The 18,583-nt window shown below is 36.6% G+C and overlaps 2 protein-coding genes across 2 annotated transcripts; one reads left to right on the forward strand and one right to left on the reverse strand.

Annotated features, from left to right (window-relative positions):
* Positions 1 to 3,399: 3,399 nt before the first annotated feature.
* Positions 3,400 to 8,940, forward strand: LOC109010609 (probable mitochondrial adenine nucleotide transporter BTL3). The gene is made up of 4 exons (XM_018991488.2): positions 3,400 to 4,206; positions 4,670 to 4,973; positions 6,534 to 7,001; positions 8,642 to 8,940. Exons 1-4 carry the CDS (start codon positions 3,737 to 3,739, stop codon positions 8,714 to 8,716), a joined length of 1,317 nt encoding a protein of 438 aa, XP_018847033.2. The 5' UTR covers positions 3,400 to 3,736; the 3' UTR covers positions 8,717 to 8,940.
* A 1,305-nt stretch (positions 8,941 to 10,245) lies between these two features.
* On the reverse strand, positions 10,246 to 18,384 carry LOC109010610 (cyclin-dependent kinase C-1-like). The gene is made up of 12 exons (XM_018991489.2): positions 18,178 to 18,384; positions 16,527 to 16,608; positions 16,257 to 16,347; positions 16,124 to 16,153; positions 15,841 to 15,950; positions 15,680 to 15,752; positions 15,458 to 15,578; positions 15,151 to 15,268; positions 13,974 to 14,113; positions 12,147 to 12,204; positions 11,275 to 11,345; positions 10,246 to 11,009 (listed from the first exon to the last, which is right to left on the reverse strand). Exons 1-12 carry the CDS (start codon positions 18,285 to 18,287, stop codon positions 10,469 to 10,471), a joined length of 1,545 nt encoding a protein of 514 aa, XP_018847034.1. The 5' UTR covers positions 18,288 to 18,384; the 3' UTR covers positions 10,246 to 10,468.
* Between the last annotated feature and the right edge of the window lie 199 nt (positions 18,385 to 18,583).

Genomic DNA, 18,583 nt, shown 5'->3' on the forward strand with positions numbered 1-18,583 from the left:
GACTGGCTGCGAAGTAAAGGCTAAGGGCCAAAGCATCTCAAGCTCTACCCCAACAACAGCCTGTCAGAATACAAGTCTCATGACTTGCCGACCTTCATGCTACAAACTCAGTCTCTAGACTGGCCTCGATATATTGGCTAAGGGTCAAAGCCTCCCTAACTCTGTCCGTTCCAGGCAGACATAAGGTATGGCTCGTTGCGCAAAAACAAGAGTTCCAAGCAAAGCATAAATGGAGTAAAATAAAAGGAAGTTACAAGCACAAGTACGCAAAGACAAAAAAAAAAAAAAATTCGAGACCAGTCCTTGATGTGAACTTGGCGCAACTCAAGGCTAGCAATACGCCTCCCAGGTGAACGCGCCTGATACACCGATAGAAACTCCCAAGGAGTTAAGTCAGGATACTCCTCCGAACCAGCGTTGAGCACCTTCCGATAGATATGTAATTGGCCACCAAGAGGCACTATGCATTTGGATGAAATTGTGCGAGGGCCAACCTAGGAAGTGGAGGACGTCGCGGATGGGGCGGCAAAAGGAAAGCCGGAGCCTATTCATGAACATAAAGGGATAGAGAGCCACATGGCCTGCCATCCCGTTAACGTTGACATCGGACTCACGGCGGTCAAGCACCTCCATAATAACTATCGAAGAGATGTTGTATTTCTCCCTAAACGCTCGAAGTGATGATTTACTTATACCTATTAATTTAAACTTTTAAGACAAATTATTATTTTACATTAATGCTCTCCTCTTTATATATATATGCCTTATTTTTTGAATGAAATGAGTCAATACTATTTTTTCCGTATAGAAAAAATAAATTGAAGAAATTAAGAGGAGAATTTTTATTTTTTGATGATGGGAATAGTGATGGAGTCCGAGTAAATTGGAGTGCAGGAGGCTGCGAAAGGAATATGAGAATATGATATTCCGGTAGTTGCCCTTTTTTTTTAAAAAATATGAATATATATAAGTAATTCTACATACAACCGTAAAGTGCGTGAACACTACATAATCGCTGTGAAAAAAGATTATGGTCCACTATTAAAAAATTAATTTTTTATGTGGGTCCTTTAATTTATTTATTTTTTATAAAATAATTACGCGACGATTGCAAAATTACAGTTGCAAATATATTTTCTCATATATATATAATCTATATAAAAAAATATTTTTTTAATAATATTTTTATTTTATTTTAAAAAATGCACAACACTTATATAATTAATTATTATATCTAGTACTACTCATGGAATTTTATCTTGCGGACCAGGACCAGGGGTTGATGGGCTTCCAAGTTCCAATGCGGCAATGCCGAATGGGGAAATAACTAGCGTAAAACTTGAGCTTTGGGCTTCTGTCATCGGCTCCAAACTCTTTTATTTCTTTTTCCTTGTTTTGTAAGTGGGCTCTTCCAATCTTTATATTTCCACCTCAAGCAACAATCTTCATGTAAGCTAGAGCCTAGAAGACGAACCCAAAAATAAAAAATAAAAATTATGGGATATGTTAAAGTATTTCGTACATCTTTAGATCAAGTTCTAGCAATTTGGGTTTTGGTTCTCAAACCTGCACACTTAAGAAAACATAGGGAGAGGGGAATTGTGGTAGAGGCAGGGTAGTCTCTGATACTTAAGTTAGTATATCTCTTTAATAATTTATGAGAAAGCTTAAAGGAGTCAAAGAGAGGTCTACATACCTACATGTTGGCTTTTATACCAGATTTTTGGGTGGGGACAATCCATACCTTGCCTTAGGAAATTCATATCACTTCAATTGTTTGTCTTGTCATAATCTTTTAATGTGGTGTGACTCTTGAGGTGACGTTATTAATATAGTGTAGAGTCTGGAGAGTTACGCCATTAATGTGGTGTGACTTTTTAACTCACTTTTATCCTAAGGATGTCTATTGTTAAGTTTCTTTATGTCTGTTGTCAGGAAATCGAGGGTCTCTTGCATCTCTCACTCACCTGCTTGCAAGGGTTCTCGACGGTTAGGTGTCATTGGGGAGTGGCAAGGCGTCGAATCTCATATGTCCCTACCATATGTTTTTTCCACGTGAGAGTTGCTTCACGGATTGGTTTTCTCATGGGCTGAGCACTCTGTAGAGGTCCAATGACTCTTTTTAGGAGAGTTGTTGGGCTCTCTCCCTCTTCCCCCGAGGTCCCTTATGGGCTTGCTATATAGTCAAACAAGGAGGTAAAATCTCCTTTCAAGATCATTATAATGTGATATTATTTTTAAATTATTAAATTTATTATTTTTTAAAAGATTATAGTCATAATTGATAGACGAGATGAAAATGAGATAGAGACATAGCATATAACATATCCCTTAAAATATTTCCATAATGTGGATTTTTAGAATCTTGGACTGACATAGGCCATGACAAAGATAAGATTGTCATGTGTACATTTGCCAACTAAAGTCTAAGCGATAGGAATCGAAGGAGGGAACATATTCCAGGAACAAGTGGACTGACTGTATTAACTTGTAAAAATGTTTGGATATATATATATACACACACCTTTGCCCTTTCTCTATTTTTTAAGCGAGAAATTATGATTACAATTGTGAGTGTATAAATATCGCGTAATTATTTAAAAAAATAAATAAATACAGAACTTACATGAAAAAAAAAAATTATTTTTTTAATAGTAAATCTCACTCTATAATAGAGAGAGAGAGAGTTTGGCCTAGTTAAACATTGATATGAGATACTCATAGATGACAAAATCCCATTTTTATAGGATCTTAAGAAATCTCGGCATTGGTAAAATGTGAAATGAGAATACTCACTACACGTATGGTCGGACCCGTTTAAGAAGAATATCAAGAGATCCGATGTAATTAAAACGTGACATGAATATGCTCATTTTTAAAGATGGCAATATGAGTAATCCTAGATGCAGTTATAGTGTACAATTATCATATAATCGTTTTGAAAAAGAGTAAAATTTATTATTATAAAATTAATTTTTTTATATGAATATCGTATTTATTCATTTTTTTAAAATGATTGCACGATACTTACGCACTCACGACTGTAATTATCATTTTTCTTCTGTACAATAACTTCTTATAAAACTAACATTATTTTATAAAAATACTCTTATTTTATAATATGTGTTATGAAATATATTGTGTATTACTCAAACATATAATAGTAAAGTATGTAAATATCCGTAATCGCTTTAAAAAAATTTAAAATTTATTATTAAAAAATTAATTTTTTTTATATAAATTTCATATTTTATTATTTTTTAAAAAATAATTATATAATAATTACGCAATTTACGATTACATATACCTTTTTCTCGTTTAAAAATGGGTAAAATGTCTCGTTTTACTTTTACCCAATGGCAATGCGAAAACTCTTTAAAGTGCTCTCATACCCTTAAACCCAGGACAGAAAATTGCGAGTGAAGCAAAGGACGGCGCCACCAACTCCCCAACTACGACCCGATGAAAAACTCCAGTCGAGTGTGAGGCCATGGAGTTGGAAACCAATCACTATCGATTCCATTCTAATTCCTTCTGTCCCTCTCTCTTCCCAAATCTGGTTCCATTCTCTCGTGCTCTTGAAGCTTCTCTTCCCATTCCTCCTTTTTCTTCCTCCTCCACTCTCTCCAACTACCCCTTAAATACCTGATGCTGCTGCTGAAATCCAAACACCACTTCCATCTGCTCAACCAAATCCAGAAACCTCTGTCTGTACCGCCGCTTTCACCGCTTTGCAATGCACGGTCCCGACCGCTGGCTCACCCACCTGATCAAATCCGAGCCTTCCGATTCGTTCCTCCTCCACGGACTCGGAGGCTTGTTCCTCAACCACGGCACCATTCCTCCTTCGTTTGTGTCGCTGATTCCGCCTAAGAGTTGCTCGGACTCTGCTTCGGGTTTGATCTCGGTTCCTCGGAGTCCCCGGAAGGTGGTCAGGTTTGAGGCTTCGAGGCGGGGAAAGAGAATATGCGGCCATTTCTTGTCGGTGAGCTTGTCGATAAATGGAGACGGTAATGGGGACGATGGGTATGTTCGGGAATCAGGGGAAGTCCTGGGGCAAAATGGGAATAAAAGTCTGGAGGAAGAGGAGGAGGCAATGTCGTATAAGGACGAAGAGAAGGTACGAACGGTTAAAACTGGGGGGTCAAATGCTATGAACGTGACCAAGCATCTCTGGTCTGGAGCTGTCGCTGCTATGGTTTCAAGGTTATTATTATTATTATTTTTTTCATTTTTAAAATATTTTATTATCTCAATGCTACTGGACATTGGTTGTGAATTTATGCTCTTTTCGATTAATAAACAGGACTTCCTATTAATGTTGATTGGGATATGAATGTTTCTCTGTGTTTGCTGCATGCAAAACCTTACTCTCAGTTGCATGGCTATAAACTTCGGTTGATCTATAGCTGCAGCAACAATGTATCTTCTTCATAAAGGAAAACGATTTGGTTTGTAGGAAATTGTTGCGCAAAAAAGCGAAGAAAATGAATAATTAAATTAGTATTTTCAGTCCCAAGTTTGCGTCGGACCAGGACTTGTAATAGTAGGATCCTAATGCACTACTCCATAAGAATTTTAGTTTTTTGTAGATCCGCCTTTTTAATTCCATCTGTATAATAATTCTGATGGTTTAAATTTTGTTGGTGCTCGCATTATGCTGTATCAGGACCTTTGTTGCTCCTCTTGAGAGATTAAAGCTGGAATATATAGTTCGTGGTGAACAGAAGAACCTTTTTGAGCTGATCACTAAAATTGCGGCTACTCAAGGGCTTCAAGGTTTCTGGAAAGGAAATTTTGTCAATATTCTTCGCACGGCACCCTTTAAGGCTATCAATTTCTATGCTTATGATACGTATAGAAATCATCTGATGAAGTTGACCGGAAATGAGGAAACCACAAATTTTGAGAGGTTCATTGCTGGTGCTGCATCTGGAATTACTGCTACCTTGCTCTGCATACCAATGGATACCGTATGTGGCCATTGATCACTTATGTTTTTTGTTTTGTTAGCCTTAGCGTGACATGCTATTGTGACCTTACTTTTTGCCTAGAGTAAGTTTCCAACTCTCATACATATATATATATATAAAAAAAAAAAACCTCTCATACATGTAAACTTTCACGTATCTGTATGTCTCTATTATGTAAATTCATGTGAGTTAAGACAGAATTGACATTACCAAATTTTACTCATTTTGCGTTGTTCTTGTTTTGTGTAAAGAAGGATTAAACTCCGCTTTTTTATTGCCCCGCCTGGAGAGGCTCCATTGCCTAAATGCCACTGCATCATTGCATCCTTTAAAACCCCCCTCCTGGACAATCTTTTCATTTAGGTGGTTACTTGATACTAAACAGGGTTTGTTCTTCTACCAATTTTTTTGGATCGCATATCTATAAAACCACTTTATACATTTGAGTGTTTTCGTGGCACGTCTAACTTTGATGCCGAGTACTGATATATGATTGCATTTGGTACCTAAAACCTGCACATCATTCTGGCTTTTGAAAAATCTGTAATCTCCAGCCATTTTAAACCCTATAGTGTAGTTTTATTGCTCTCTTATTTTAAGATGGAGCTCTGGACTTGCACCTTTGTTGTTCTTTATTCTCTAGTGCTTTGTCAAAAGGGTCAGGGTACCCAACTTGGGCAAGAGTAATAACTACCACAAATAGGTTTCTATCTAACACTGTTTCTTTTGTACTATGTTGTAACATAGTGCTGAAAGGCCACTTCCACTTCCACTTGTACCCATTTCTCATTACTGTTGCTCTTCTAGACTCTCCTTTATCTACAGGACTTTTTAAGTAATTATCTAATGACAAGCCAAGGCATGTGAATGAGGAGGGGCTGGAGAGTGATGTGGACATTGCAACTCCCTTAACTAATCTTAGTGGAATACTCTTGCTTGCAAGGGGTATAACTTTAGCCTATGAATAATACTTTGGTGAATAATAGTTGAATTTGATATAGTATGACCATTTCTAGCAATTCCTTGTGGTTTATTCTGACATCCATTTTTTCATGGCCCATTATGAGTCTATCTGTCTATGAGATAATTGTAGCTTTTCAATTGAGATAATTGTAGCATTTCAATTGGGGACCTTATTTTTGTTGCATTTTCATTTTAGTGGTTCACTGTCATACATGACAAAGTTTTGATTTATTATTGGAATCTTAGGTTCTAGATTTATTACAGCTAAATGGATTCAACTCAAATGCACAATTATATTGAAATAAAATCAAGTATGCTATCTGGCATACTTTCATATTACTCATGTTCATAAAAGTTGATATAAAATGATATTTGGTTCTTATGGGGGCATGTCTGTGAGTACCTCCATGAGATTTTGAGATATTGTTATGTAACTGATAGGTAGCTTTACATAGTGATAATGCCATGATAGACATTAGCCTTCACTCTTCACACTGTTTTCAGTTTTAATCAATCTAGAATAGTAATGCATGTGTAGGAATTACTTTCAGAGAGAGATAATTCATAGATCAAATCCTAAAATTTGAAATATTTCAGATCAGAACAAAGATGATAGCACCTGGTGGAGAAGCCTTGGGAGGTGTTATTGGTACTTTCCGCCACCTGATTTATACAGAAGGGTTCTTTTCTCTTTACAAGGGCTTAGTACCCTCCATTATAAGCATGGCCCCTTCAGGTGCAGTGTTCTATGGTGTTTATGACATGTTGAAATCAGCATATCTGCATTCACCAGAAGGGAGAAAAAGAATAAAAAACATGAAACAAGAAGGCGGGGAACTTAACGCTTTGGAACAGCTGGAGTTGGGTCCGACTAGAACATTATTGTATGGGGCAATTGCTGGTGCTTGTGCTGAAGCTGCTACTTATCCTTTTGAAGTTGTGAGGAGACAGCTTCAAATGCAAGTGCGGGAAACAAGGTTAAATGCCCTGGCAACTTGTGTAAAGATTGTTGAGAAAGGGGGTGTTCCTGCTCTTTATGCAGGATTAATTCCCAGCTTATTGCAGGTAATTTTTGAGTATTCGATGCCCTTAAATTGATAACTTGGTGTATGAATGCTTTAGTAGACCATAAAGTTGAAGTAGATGCTCGGGTTTTCATTCGTTGTTCTGCATTTACATATTAGCGGTCAGCATATAGCACAGCTTCCTTTTTAAAAAAAAAAAAAAAAAATTATTTATTTTTTAAAATTTTATGATGGGGCAACCACCCCATGGCAGAGCCCTTAGGACTCACCCATGGAACCTAAACCCCTGGGGAGACTAGCATGACAACCCACTGCCATGACCTCCCACTTAAATCGTAGTTTGATCCAGCGGGTATCGAATCTGTGACATGGGTTTCATGCACACAAGTTCGCCCTTACCACTTGGGCTATCCACGGGTGGTCATATGGCACAACTTGAAAGATGAAGTTTATGATAGTTTATACTGATAAAAAAGATGGTGACAGTTATGATCCCCCTTCCCATCTGCTGTCTAATTTTTCTTTCCCAAGATTAAAGACTTGTTCGAAAATATATAGGATTTACATGGTCTGCATGTCTCTTGACAAAAAGGTGAGCTTGCTAGTTTGTTCAGCTGGTTTAGCATTTATTTTCAGTATGTTGCAACTAGTTGATCTGCAACTGCTTCTATTTCCTAGGCAAGTTAATATAATATATAGGGAAAAGTTTTACTTTAGTTTGAGATAAAGGTGTGGTGAGAAAAAAATAGAATTGAAGAAACTGAATTCATAATTCAATACCAATTTGAGTTACAGAGGCTATCACCGGTCCTGCCCCTCCAAGTAGAGCCATCATGTGGCTGGTCATCGGCCTTACAAAAAGGCCTTTCATCTTGTTCGTGTGGCTGGCCATTGGTCTTACAAAGAGGTCTTTCATCTTGTTCATCTTTATCTTTCGGTTGGGTGACCTTCTCTGCCATTAGGCCAAAATACAGGGACCTCTTTTGTATAATGATCTCTTCTTAACTGATTGTTTGCTGAACAGTCAACCAAGTAGGCTATCTCCAGTAGTGCCCCTCCAAGTAGAGCCATCATGTGGCTGGCCATCAGTCTTACACAAAGGCCTTTTCATCTTTATTTTTCGTTAGGGCTAACCTTCTCTGCCATTAGGCAAAATACAGGGACCTCTCGTATAATGCTCTCTTCTAACCGATTGTTTGCCCTACAGTCTCCTTCACTATCATCAACACCTTTGTTTTTTCCTTCCACTCTCCTATATCCTCATTCCTCAAGTCCAAAACTTCAGGAAGAGCTCAACATTACCAAGATTATGAAATTCTTCCTAACAAATAATAAAAAACTATACTCCATGCATCTGATATAAATTCACTCTTGGCTCAAACCCTAGAATTTAAAACCCTATCTACAACCTAACTTACTGTAGAAAACCCTGTGTCCTCTTTTTTTAATAGAAAACAATACATCCTACCGAGCCAATATGTGAAACACTACCTCCAACCCCATAACCATGGGATATGATATAATTAGTCTCTTTATGCTCGTTTGCGGGCCTTTAGTACTCTTCTTTTCTTCACAAACATGTTAAAGTTCGATTTACTACTTTTTTGTGGAGCATATGATGAACTCAATTTGTGATTTCAAGTTGCTAACACAATCTCATACTTCGTCTTTGATTTTCAGGTTTTACCATCAGCTGCCATAAGCTATTTTGTCTACGAGTTCATGAAGATAGTTCTAAATGTCGAGTCCACTTAGACTGATAGAATTACAAGCCTGCTCAAGTCCGATGCAGAGCGCTCTGATAGATTTTGTTTTTGTTTTTTTTTTTTGAAAAAGTGGGGAGGGGGTCGATGGGATTTATTTGGAGTAAAAGCAGTGATGTTTTCAGTTATGCCAGACGATGAGAATCTTTTAAGAACAAATTTCGAACTGATTTTTTTTTTTTATTTGGGATAAAAATGCAAATGTCTTCTGCTAAATTTTTGATCGTTAGCAAAGTATGTTGGACAGACCGAGCACAGTCCGTTTTGCAACTTCTCCGATTCTCGTTTGTAATATGTGTGCAAGCACTAAAAATGCAACTATAATTCAGTCTAAGGCCTCCGTTTGGATACATTTTATTTTATCATTATAATTTTTTTAAATTTTGAAATAAAATATAATAAATAAATAAATTTTTTAAATCGTAAAATAATAATAATATTAAAAAACAATATTTTATTTAACTTTTATCTCATCTCAAAGCACTATTCAAATTGCACCTAAATTTTTAGTCTCATTCACTAACACCATGCAGATAACGTCGTGTTTTTGAGTCATGTTTGTATCGTGTCAAGTCATGAATATCCGACTATATAAGTCAATCCGAATCTGACCCGTTAAGTTAAACATATCAAACTTTCAAACCTTAATCCAACCAATTTAGATAACGAATCATGTCGTGTCACCCATTTAATAATTAATTAGAAATAAATTAACACAACACGATCCATTTAAATCTGTTTAATATAAATAGGTTGAATTAATACACAACTCATTTGATTTGATTAACATAATTTCATATAAAAATTAAAATTTATATTTATTAGTAGCCACAATATCTTAAAAAATATATATCAATATTTTTCAAATTTTAACATATAATAAAACTAATATTACAAATCATATAATAACAAATATGAGCATAGGTCTAAAATTACGATCCAAATAATAAAAACAATAAAAACATAAATATATTAAGAAATACCAATATTACAACTTATCAGTAATACAATTTTAATATTAAAATAAAATCTAAATGGGTTGATCCGTTATTCGCCCGTTAATAAATCATCAAACGGGTTAACCTGTTTTAATCCGAACCTGTTAACATCAAATCCAAACTCGTTAATTTTATCTCATGTCATATTAGATTTACAGATTGTATTACATATTGCCATCCCTAAAAACGATGGAGGCTGGAGAGTGCATCAGGCTGGCCAAGCTTATATATTAACCATGCATCAGCATGTGTCATGATTTCATTCAAGTAATATCTTTACTTCAACGTTACTTTAGCCACAAAATGTCTTATGTTCATCAGTAAATCAGTCGGTCGCTACTCAAGGATTTTTTTTTCCTATAATCTGTAAAACGTACAGGATTGTTCGTGTTACGTAAATCCTCTCATCATGTTCCTTGTCTGCATGTAAAGAAATAGTTCTTAAAATACACGATGAAAAAGTTTTATTTTACTGTTGGCAGATAACATCTAACGAAAACTACATAAGCGTGGAGGCATCATGTTTGAGCTAATATCAATCGTTTCCAGAATAAAAGTCTTTACTCGAAATTCACCGAAACATTTTCGGCAAGGGCATCATTCATGGTTTTCGTTAACACTTTACCAAAGTATAAATATACCTTGCATTATAGCCGAGGCCAACTTCACACTGATTTCTCTCCTCTCCTGGATCATATAAATCGAGTTAAAATATTCTCACAATTCCGAGCACTGGTTCTCTAAAGCTATTGCTGCCAACCATACTGTTGATTTCGGTTACCACCCAATGGGTTTGGACCTCTACCACCAGCTGAACCTCCAAATTGACTACTTTGGGAGTAATTCGGAGGGGCAACACCATAACCACTCGTGGCCCCCCTTTGACCTGGGGCGGGCATACCACTCCCACCATATGGTGGACCCCGTCCTTGTGGTGGATATGGCCCACCACTGTAGCTTCCAACTTGGGCACCGCGGTTTTGGTTATACCCTCCACTCTGGTTTGCACTTGGAGGGTACCTATTTGGACCTCCAGGAGGACCACGCGGCCTACCATATTGGTGATGACTAGGTCCAGTAGAAACTGGAGGCTGTGCATTGCTGATGGGATGATTAGGTCCATGCCAATGAGAAGGATGAGCTTGCCCAGTATGCTGAATGGGAGGCAGACGGGTATGTGGCTGAGGGTGCTGCAATTTCTGTCTCTTTGCTGTTTCTTCGTTTTGTCGTTGCTGCTGCCTTTTTTTCTTTGTCTGGAACTCATGTGATGATTCATACTTGGGGAGGCTACACGATCCAAAGATAGGCAGGGCTCAACATCTCATAGAATGAAGAGAGCTACACGTATTTGATAAGAAGGATAAAAGACAACTGAAAATTTTGAGGCAGGTGGCACGCAACAAATGCGGATGTGTTTTGGGACAAGACAGTTCTCTGTAACATTTTCTATTTGAGCGAAATGCATAAAGAAATCTATTTTTTAATAAGAAAATGCACAAAGTAGTCTTGGAACTCCTATGAAGCATATTATAATTTTAAGATGGAACCGTACCTCTTGGGATCACAAGGTAAGGGATCATTCCAGAAATACTCTGCAACTAGTGCATCCTGGGCAGATATTCTCTACAGACAGGTGATCAGTAACATAAAATGAAATAAAGGTAACGCTGAGGTGATCCAGAAATTGTTTAGGATGGAATAAGGTTGCTTCATTCAGGTGGAAAAAGGATAATCCCCATACTATTGACAGAGATATTACTTGAAGAAAAAATCTATCAGCAGAGATATTGGCATTGAGATTCTTCCTCTAGGGTTTATAATGTTTTTACTTTATTCAGCTTTTTGTGGATGATGGGGCTTGTTACCCTGTATAATTGTCAGCTAAAGAACAAAAGAAGAATAAATAATGATAATAGCACAGGTTGTTTGAGTCCACTCGGGCCTTCTGATTCTGCTTTAGTCTGAGAAAAATTCAAATTCTATACTATCTAGTCATTGGGAGTCAGGCTAGAAAGTAGAAAGAATGATGGCAACCATGTACCAACTGATGAATGAAATACAAAGAAACAGCCCAAAGAAGAGATGCAGTGGTTACGAAGCTTGATTCCATTACAAATGTTCTGCACTTCCAATGGACTTGTAGATGCATTCTAAATGGATATGCTTAAACAAATTCAAAGCTTTAAAGATTCTCTATGAAATTATAAATATTTTTTTGGCCAAGTAAAATAAAATAAGTAAAAGTACTCAGAGTACAACAAGGATTCATGTACCAAAATAAAGAATGGTAAAAGAATATTTCAAGCAAAGGAAAACAATTACATTGATAATGGAATACATAATTTAAAACCCAATGAGTAATCATAATGAGGTAAGGATCATGTCATAATCAAGAAAGGCACAACTTCAGATGATCATCAATACCTTATCCGGATTTAGAGTTAACATGAGGTCCAGCAAATCTAGAGCATGACGGTCAAAACTGTAAGCCAAATAAAATTACAAAATTTAGAATTTCCTGTTTTCAAAATTTAGAAAAAGAAAATAAGTAGATATCTTCTCGCTGTCAAATCTTTTCCATTAATATTAAGGCAGAATATAGGTACTATTAAATTATGGCTGGTTTCCCGATTGGTGGCCCCAATAAGGGTACTATTAACATTTCTCATTTGTTGCTCGCAGATGATACATTAATCTTGTGTGAGGCAGACCAAAACCGTGTTTGGGCACTGACGGCCCTCCTACTTTGTTTTAAAGCAGCATTCGGTTTGAAAGTGAATTTTGACAAATCAGAAATGGTGCCAGTTGGAAGTGTTAACAACACAAGGCAGTTGGCTAGCACGTTGGGATGTAAGGTTGCCTCTCTTTCCATGGAATATCTTGGCCTCCCATTGGAGGCTGCCTCAAGAGCCATTCCAATATGGGACACTATGATCGAGAAGATAGAGAAGAGATTGGCAGGCTGGAAGATACTGTATCTGTCAAAGGGTGGTGGGATTACCTTAATTAAGAGTATGCTGTCTAATTTACCTACTTTCTGTCTCTATTCTCTATTCCTGCAAATGTAGCATCCTGGATTGAGAAACTTCAGCGTGATTTCTTGTGGAGTGGAGTGAGAGATGAATTCAAATTCCATCTAGTCAATTGGGACAAGGTATGCTCCCCAATCTCATTTGGTGGGTTGGGTATTAGAAATATGAGAATTTTTAATCGGGCGCTAGAGAGGATGGGGCTCATGGAGTGGGAGTGTGGAAGCACATTAGACGAGGACAGGGGGTCTTTACTCGACATACAAGATTCATTCTGGACGAGGGCACTAGGATTAAATTCTGGAGCAACATATGGTGTGGAAATAGTGCCCTAAAGGAAATATTCCCTTATGTGTTCCAGGTGGCATGTGAAAAAGAAGCTTCAGTGGCTGATCTCATGGTGATATCGGGGGAGCAAGTTCAATGGAACATCAATTTCAGTAGGGCAGCCCAAGATTGGGAAGTGGGCAGCTTTGAGGATTTTTCAGCCTACTGTATTCCATAAAACCGAGCAACCAACGAGCTGATATGTTGTAGTGGATACCTAGAAGTAAGGTAAATTCTAGATTCGCTCTTTCTATAAGTCTCTCAAACCGAATAATCAGTTTTCATGGAGAAGGATTTGGCCATAAGGCATTTGGCAACATAAGGCGCCTTTTAAAGTGGCATTTTTTCACGTGGACAACTTCCTTGGGGAAGATCTTGACAACAGATAACTTAGGAAACGCAGTGTGATTATAGTGGATTGGTGTTGCATGTGTAAGAAAGCCGGTGAGACTGTTTACTACACTGTGAGACTGCTAGAGTGTTATGGAATGAAGTGTTTAGCAGATTAGAGGTAGCTTGGGTTATGCCTGCTACAGTGGCTGCACTATTGGAAAGCTGGACAAATTTGAGAGGCATTCAACAAATCAAAACTGTGTGGAAGATGGTCCCGATATGTATTTTGTGGTGTCTATGGTAGGAGCGCAATGAGAGGACGTTTGAAGATAATAGAGGAATTAAGAGCTTTGTTTACTAGAACTCTATATACATGGGCCATAGCTGTAGACTTTAATGGCCCCGACTTTCATGACTTTCTTGTCTCTATTGCTTCAATATAGATAGGGTGTATCTTTGTATATCTTCTTGTGTACTCAGGCCATGCCTATCATTATTCAATAAAATTGTTTACTCATAAAAAAAAAATATTAAGGCAGAAAATAAATGTATGGTTACTTACTGTCTGAAAACCTCTCTGATACGTCTCTTCATTGGCCTTGATGGCTTGAAATTATTATACCAAGGCATCTTGGAAACACCAGGCCAGTTGATCTCATCAGGTGATCCACAAAGCTCAAATATCTTGTTCAATTGCTCAGGCTACAACCAATGTGAAGAGTTTAATTTCAATTTATTGATGGAAAAAACATTTTATTTCTAAACTTCTACATATAGATGTGCAACGCCATGTATCATTGTGTCTAAGGTCAATGATTTTCTCAAAAGGTTTCTCAAAATTTTTAAAAATTTCTAATAATCTTCTATCTATGAACCAACAAGTTCATGCTTAGTTGTAATAAAGCCATCATAAATTGTAGGGTGATTACTTAGGCCTCGTTTATATAGTAAGATGAGATGAAATGATTTGTGAATAGTAGTGAAATTGTATGAGTTAAAATGTTTTATAGAGTTTTGGGAAATAAGAGAGAAAAAATTTTGAATAAAAATATTATAAAGTTAAAATATTGTTAAAATATAATTTTTAATATAATTTTTGTTTTGAGATTTGAGAAAGTAAAATTTTTTTTGTGTTTTGTTTGGAAGTTTGGAAAAGTTGTAATGATTAGGTAATGATTAGATGAAAAATTTGAAAATTTGAAATTTAAAAGTATTTGTATTTGTGGTGTTTGGATATTGAGATGGGATCAGATGAGATGGGAGGATTTTACTATCCAAACCAGGCCTTAGCCTTTTGAAACAACCCAAGGCCTAGCAAAGTATGGTGGAAAGTGCAATAAGGTCGCGAATGTAATTCCATGATATTTCAATTTCTTCCAACTCAACCAAGTCCTGATCCCAACTAATTGGGATGTGTAACGTTGATTCTTTACCAAAATGAGGATGTGAGATGTTGGGGCTGTAAAAGTTGGTATCTAATGAAGCTGATATGGAATTACACGAATATTATATGTGCATTTTGGTTCATAAATTTCCCTAAGCAGACATAAAACACCACAAGGTCAGAGCCAATCTAACTAAGATCCAAAGCAGTCGTATACAAAACCATGTTACACCACCAACCATGCTCACCCACACAGATATCAATAATAAACCACAATGAGCCTGCTTATGCACATCATTCATTCTGCAAAATATCTATCAGACCAAAAAGACAAAAATCAGTGAGGATATCTAACCTCATTTTTCCCAGGCAAGATTGGTTTTCCATTTAAAAGCTCAGCAAAGATACAACCAACAGACCACATATCAACAGCAGGGCCATACTTTGTGGCTCCCAGCAGCAACTCTGGTGGCCTGCGCAAATCATACCAATCTGAACCCACTAAATGGAAATTGGGGGATGCTCAGAAAAAAAAAAAAAAAATTGAAAGCATATGTTGTTGAGAAGGCTGAATGCTCGAGTAAATCGGGGATATTCTTGAAATTGGGACTCACACTCAATGCAATGTAATTTCTTGTGCTCAAAGTAAATTGGCAGTTTACCTATACCACAAAGTGATGACACGGTTAGTAAGATTCCCAGTATGGTCAGTAGAAAATGATCGTGCAAGCCCAAAGTCCGCTAACTTCAAATTTCCCTCATTATCTATCAAAAGATTAGAACCTGCAAGAGAAGGTATTAGTCAAACATAGCCCCAATCACAAAACAACAATAACATCATCTACAAAAGATACTATATTAAATAATAATACAAGGAAAATCACCTTTAATGTCCCGATGAAGCACTTGATTAACATGACAATAATGGAGCCCAGTCAATAACTGCTTCATATAACACTGGATGAAAATGATACTTATCAGCAAATTTATGGGCATTAAATGATGATTACAACACATACAAAGTCCAAATTTCCAACATAAATACTTTGATCTGGGGAACCGTAAATCTCAGCCCAGGACGGTCGGCAAGGCCAGTCAAGTCATGGTCCATGTACTCAAAAACCATGTAGATGCCTCCCTTAAACTTATTACCATCTGTAGTTCCCAAAAGATATAATGTATGTTAAAAACTACCATCTATTGCAGAATTTAGGTACTGGGACACTTTTACACCAAATGCACGACCATAAAGAAACCACAGGATGACAAGCAAGCACAAGTAACTCATAGAACTAACCAATCAGGAAATCATATGACAGCTCTCTCACCTTGATTCCCTTGCTCGTCAGTCTCAGGACCTTAAAGACAATGAAAAAATATAGAAGCTATGAGTGAATCAGTGTGATATTGGTGCAAAGAATCTATAAATGATGCAAGTCAAACCTGTGGAAACTAAAGTACCTGGAGACGTCACGATCTCTTTTAACTTAATAACATTTTCATGATGAAGCTTCTTCAGGATCTTGATTTCCCGAATGGCTGTTATAGGAAACTGCATCAAGTAAAAAGTGCCCAAAAAATTATTCTAAATAAACATGAATTTGTGTGAATCAGTTCACACACACCTGTGTACTTTGGTGGGCTATAATTGCCATAGAGCACACATAGTAAATGAAAAGAAAAACTTTTTGTTTTTTTTTTTTATAGTTAGTAAATGAAAAGAAAAACTACCCCTTCTTTTTCATTGTCCATGCGTATCCTTTTCAAGGCAACAATTTCCCCAGTTCTAATTTCTCTGGCCATATAAACTTGACTGCAAAAACACACATGGAAAAATATAAAAGTGAAATATCATTCTCTAGTGTGTAGAAACAATAGAAAAACTTAAAAAACATAAAAAAAAACCTATAAAGTAGCATTACATAAACTACAGTCCCTGCCACATTTCACAGTAAAGTCATCAAAACTTCATTCTTTATGAACAAATATCAAACTCAAGGCACCTTGTCGCAGCTATAACTTAATATCTCCAAATGAGAAATGAGATCCAAATGTATTGTTTCTAGATTTAACCATGTCTTTTCTGGTTTACCCCACCGTAAAGAATCTCTTTGAGTATGAGATGAGTTGAGATCAGTCGTTGCAAAAATTGTCATTGTTGTGCTTCAAATATATATATTTTTTAATCGGTAAAGCTGTGCTTCAAATATGTGACACCGTCTAATCACTTTATATATACTATGTTATACCCATAAAACCCTAGTATCCCACGAGAAAGGAAAACACGTAACTACATGAATTCCTATGCCAATATAATTCTTGTTACTGTCATAACTTGAATCATCCTGGAGAAGCAAACGGCTTGGTAAAATTTTCTAGTTACATTCAACAGGGATTGTGCAAGAATGACTGCTTCTAGGAGTAACTTCCTTGTTTGGATTCAAAAAGCATCTCAACTCATCTCATCTCATCTTTACAATTTTTCCACATTTCAAACAAAATACAACAAACAATTCAACTTTTTCAAATCCTAAAACAAAAATAATATTAAAAAAATAATATTTTAACAATATTTTATTCAACTTTCATCTCATCTCACTATCCAAACCTCCCCCGATCACACTAAAGAAAGTAATTAAAAATTTGAAAGCATATTTTCACAAGATGAAACAAAAAAATTAAAAACAAATAGCTTGAAATCTAGAGATATTGCACAAAAACATAGTCCCATAATCATTTGGCAATCATTGTCAATAGTTAGAACCTATACAGATCAGTACAGACAGAATGCCAAAGTCATAAACAAAAAAGTTACACGAATAGAACCTCGAAACATGAAAAGGAAGCTATTTGGGGCTCAAAAAAGAGAAATAGAGAATGCTCGAATCAAAGGAGCAGGAAATAAAGGAACCAACAACAGCACTACCACTTCTTCTTCATGCCCCCCCTAAAAGGGTTGCCTAAAAAAATGAGATAAAGGCCAATAGATCAGTTAACCACACTAGTTTTTGATATATTCAGAATCGCAATTAATAAAGGAGAGACGAAATCGCACACTTAAAAAACTGAAGAAGAAAAAGGAAGAACATAGAAAAAAAACATAAACTTTGTCAACAAAACTCTTGTTCGGCAATACTTATTCCAGCTATGAACTGCGGAAGCTCCAATGAAAAACCCAAAACCCCGACAAAAATCAGCGGATAACAGAATGTACAAGATCGAAGCCCGCAACCAAAAAAAAAGGTGATCCACGAATTCCATTAAAAAAACAAAAAAGGCAATATTCTCTCATGGCAGAGAAGGAACAACGAGAAGAACAAAAAATTACAAAAAAAAAAAAATCAAATAAAAAGAGAATTATGTGTGTGGGTTGGGGACTGACCCATAAGTGCCTTCGCCGATCTGCTCCAATTTCTCGAAACAGTCGACGCTTCGGGAACCCCAAGAGGGGTACTCCTCCACGTTAAGCTGCCCTGGTCCGGCTACTGCCATCTCCCTCCCCTCACTCGTTCTTCGTTTGCCTATCTCGTTGAAATATAAAACAGCGGCTGGGTGAGAGGGTCTGCTTTGAGCTTTCTCTGAGAGACTGTTTTTTTTTTTTTTTCCTTTTATATTCTGGGTGCGATGGATTGTTCGGTCTTTTCATTGGACGAGGGTACCTTTGTCCATACAGGAGAGTATAGACTGTAGAGGACATGTATATATATATATATTATATTATTAATAAAATGAAATCTAATTTACTCAATCCCACCGTTAAAAAGAAAAGTATATCATGTATGACTATC

This window comes from Juglans regia, chromosome 1 (assembly GCF_001411555.2).
Source record: "Juglans regia cultivar Chandler chromosome 1, Walnut 2.0, whole genome shotgun sequence".
In the NCBI taxonomy this organism is placed as follows: domain Eukaryota; kingdom Viridiplantae; phylum Streptophyta; class Magnoliopsida; order Fagales; family Juglandaceae; genus Juglans; species Juglans regia.

What these genes read in the sequence shown, in the direction of transcription:
- LOC109010610 (XM_018991489.2), bottom strand. Translation starts at nt 18,287, where the DNA reads ATGGCAGTAGCCGGACCAGGGCAGCTTAACGTGGAGGAGTACCCCTCT. An exon ending in TGACGAGCAAGGGAATCAAG is followed by an intron (nt 15,951 to 16,123) that starts GTGAGAGAGCTG and finishes TGGGAACTACAG; the next exon opens with ATGGTAATAAGTTTAAGGGA. An exon ending in GCTTCATCGGGACATTAAAG is followed by an intron (nt 15,579 to 15,679) that starts GTGATTTTCCTT and finishes CTTCTCTTGCAG; the next exon opens with GTTCTAATCTTTTGATAGAT.
- LOC109010609 (XM_018991488.2), top strand. Translation starts at nt 3,737, where the DNA reads ATGCACGGTCCCGACCGCTGGCTCACCCACCTGATCAAATCCGAGCCT. An exon ending in GTCGCTGCTATGGTTTCAAG is followed by an intron (nt 4,207 to 4,669) that starts GTTATTATTATT and finishes ATGCTGTATCAG; the next exon opens with GACCTTTGTTGCTCCTCTTG. An exon ending in TCTGCATACCAATGGATACC is followed by an intron (nt 4,974 to 6,533) that starts GTATGTGGCCAT and finishes GAAATATTTCAG; the next exon opens with ATCAGAACAAAGATGATAGC.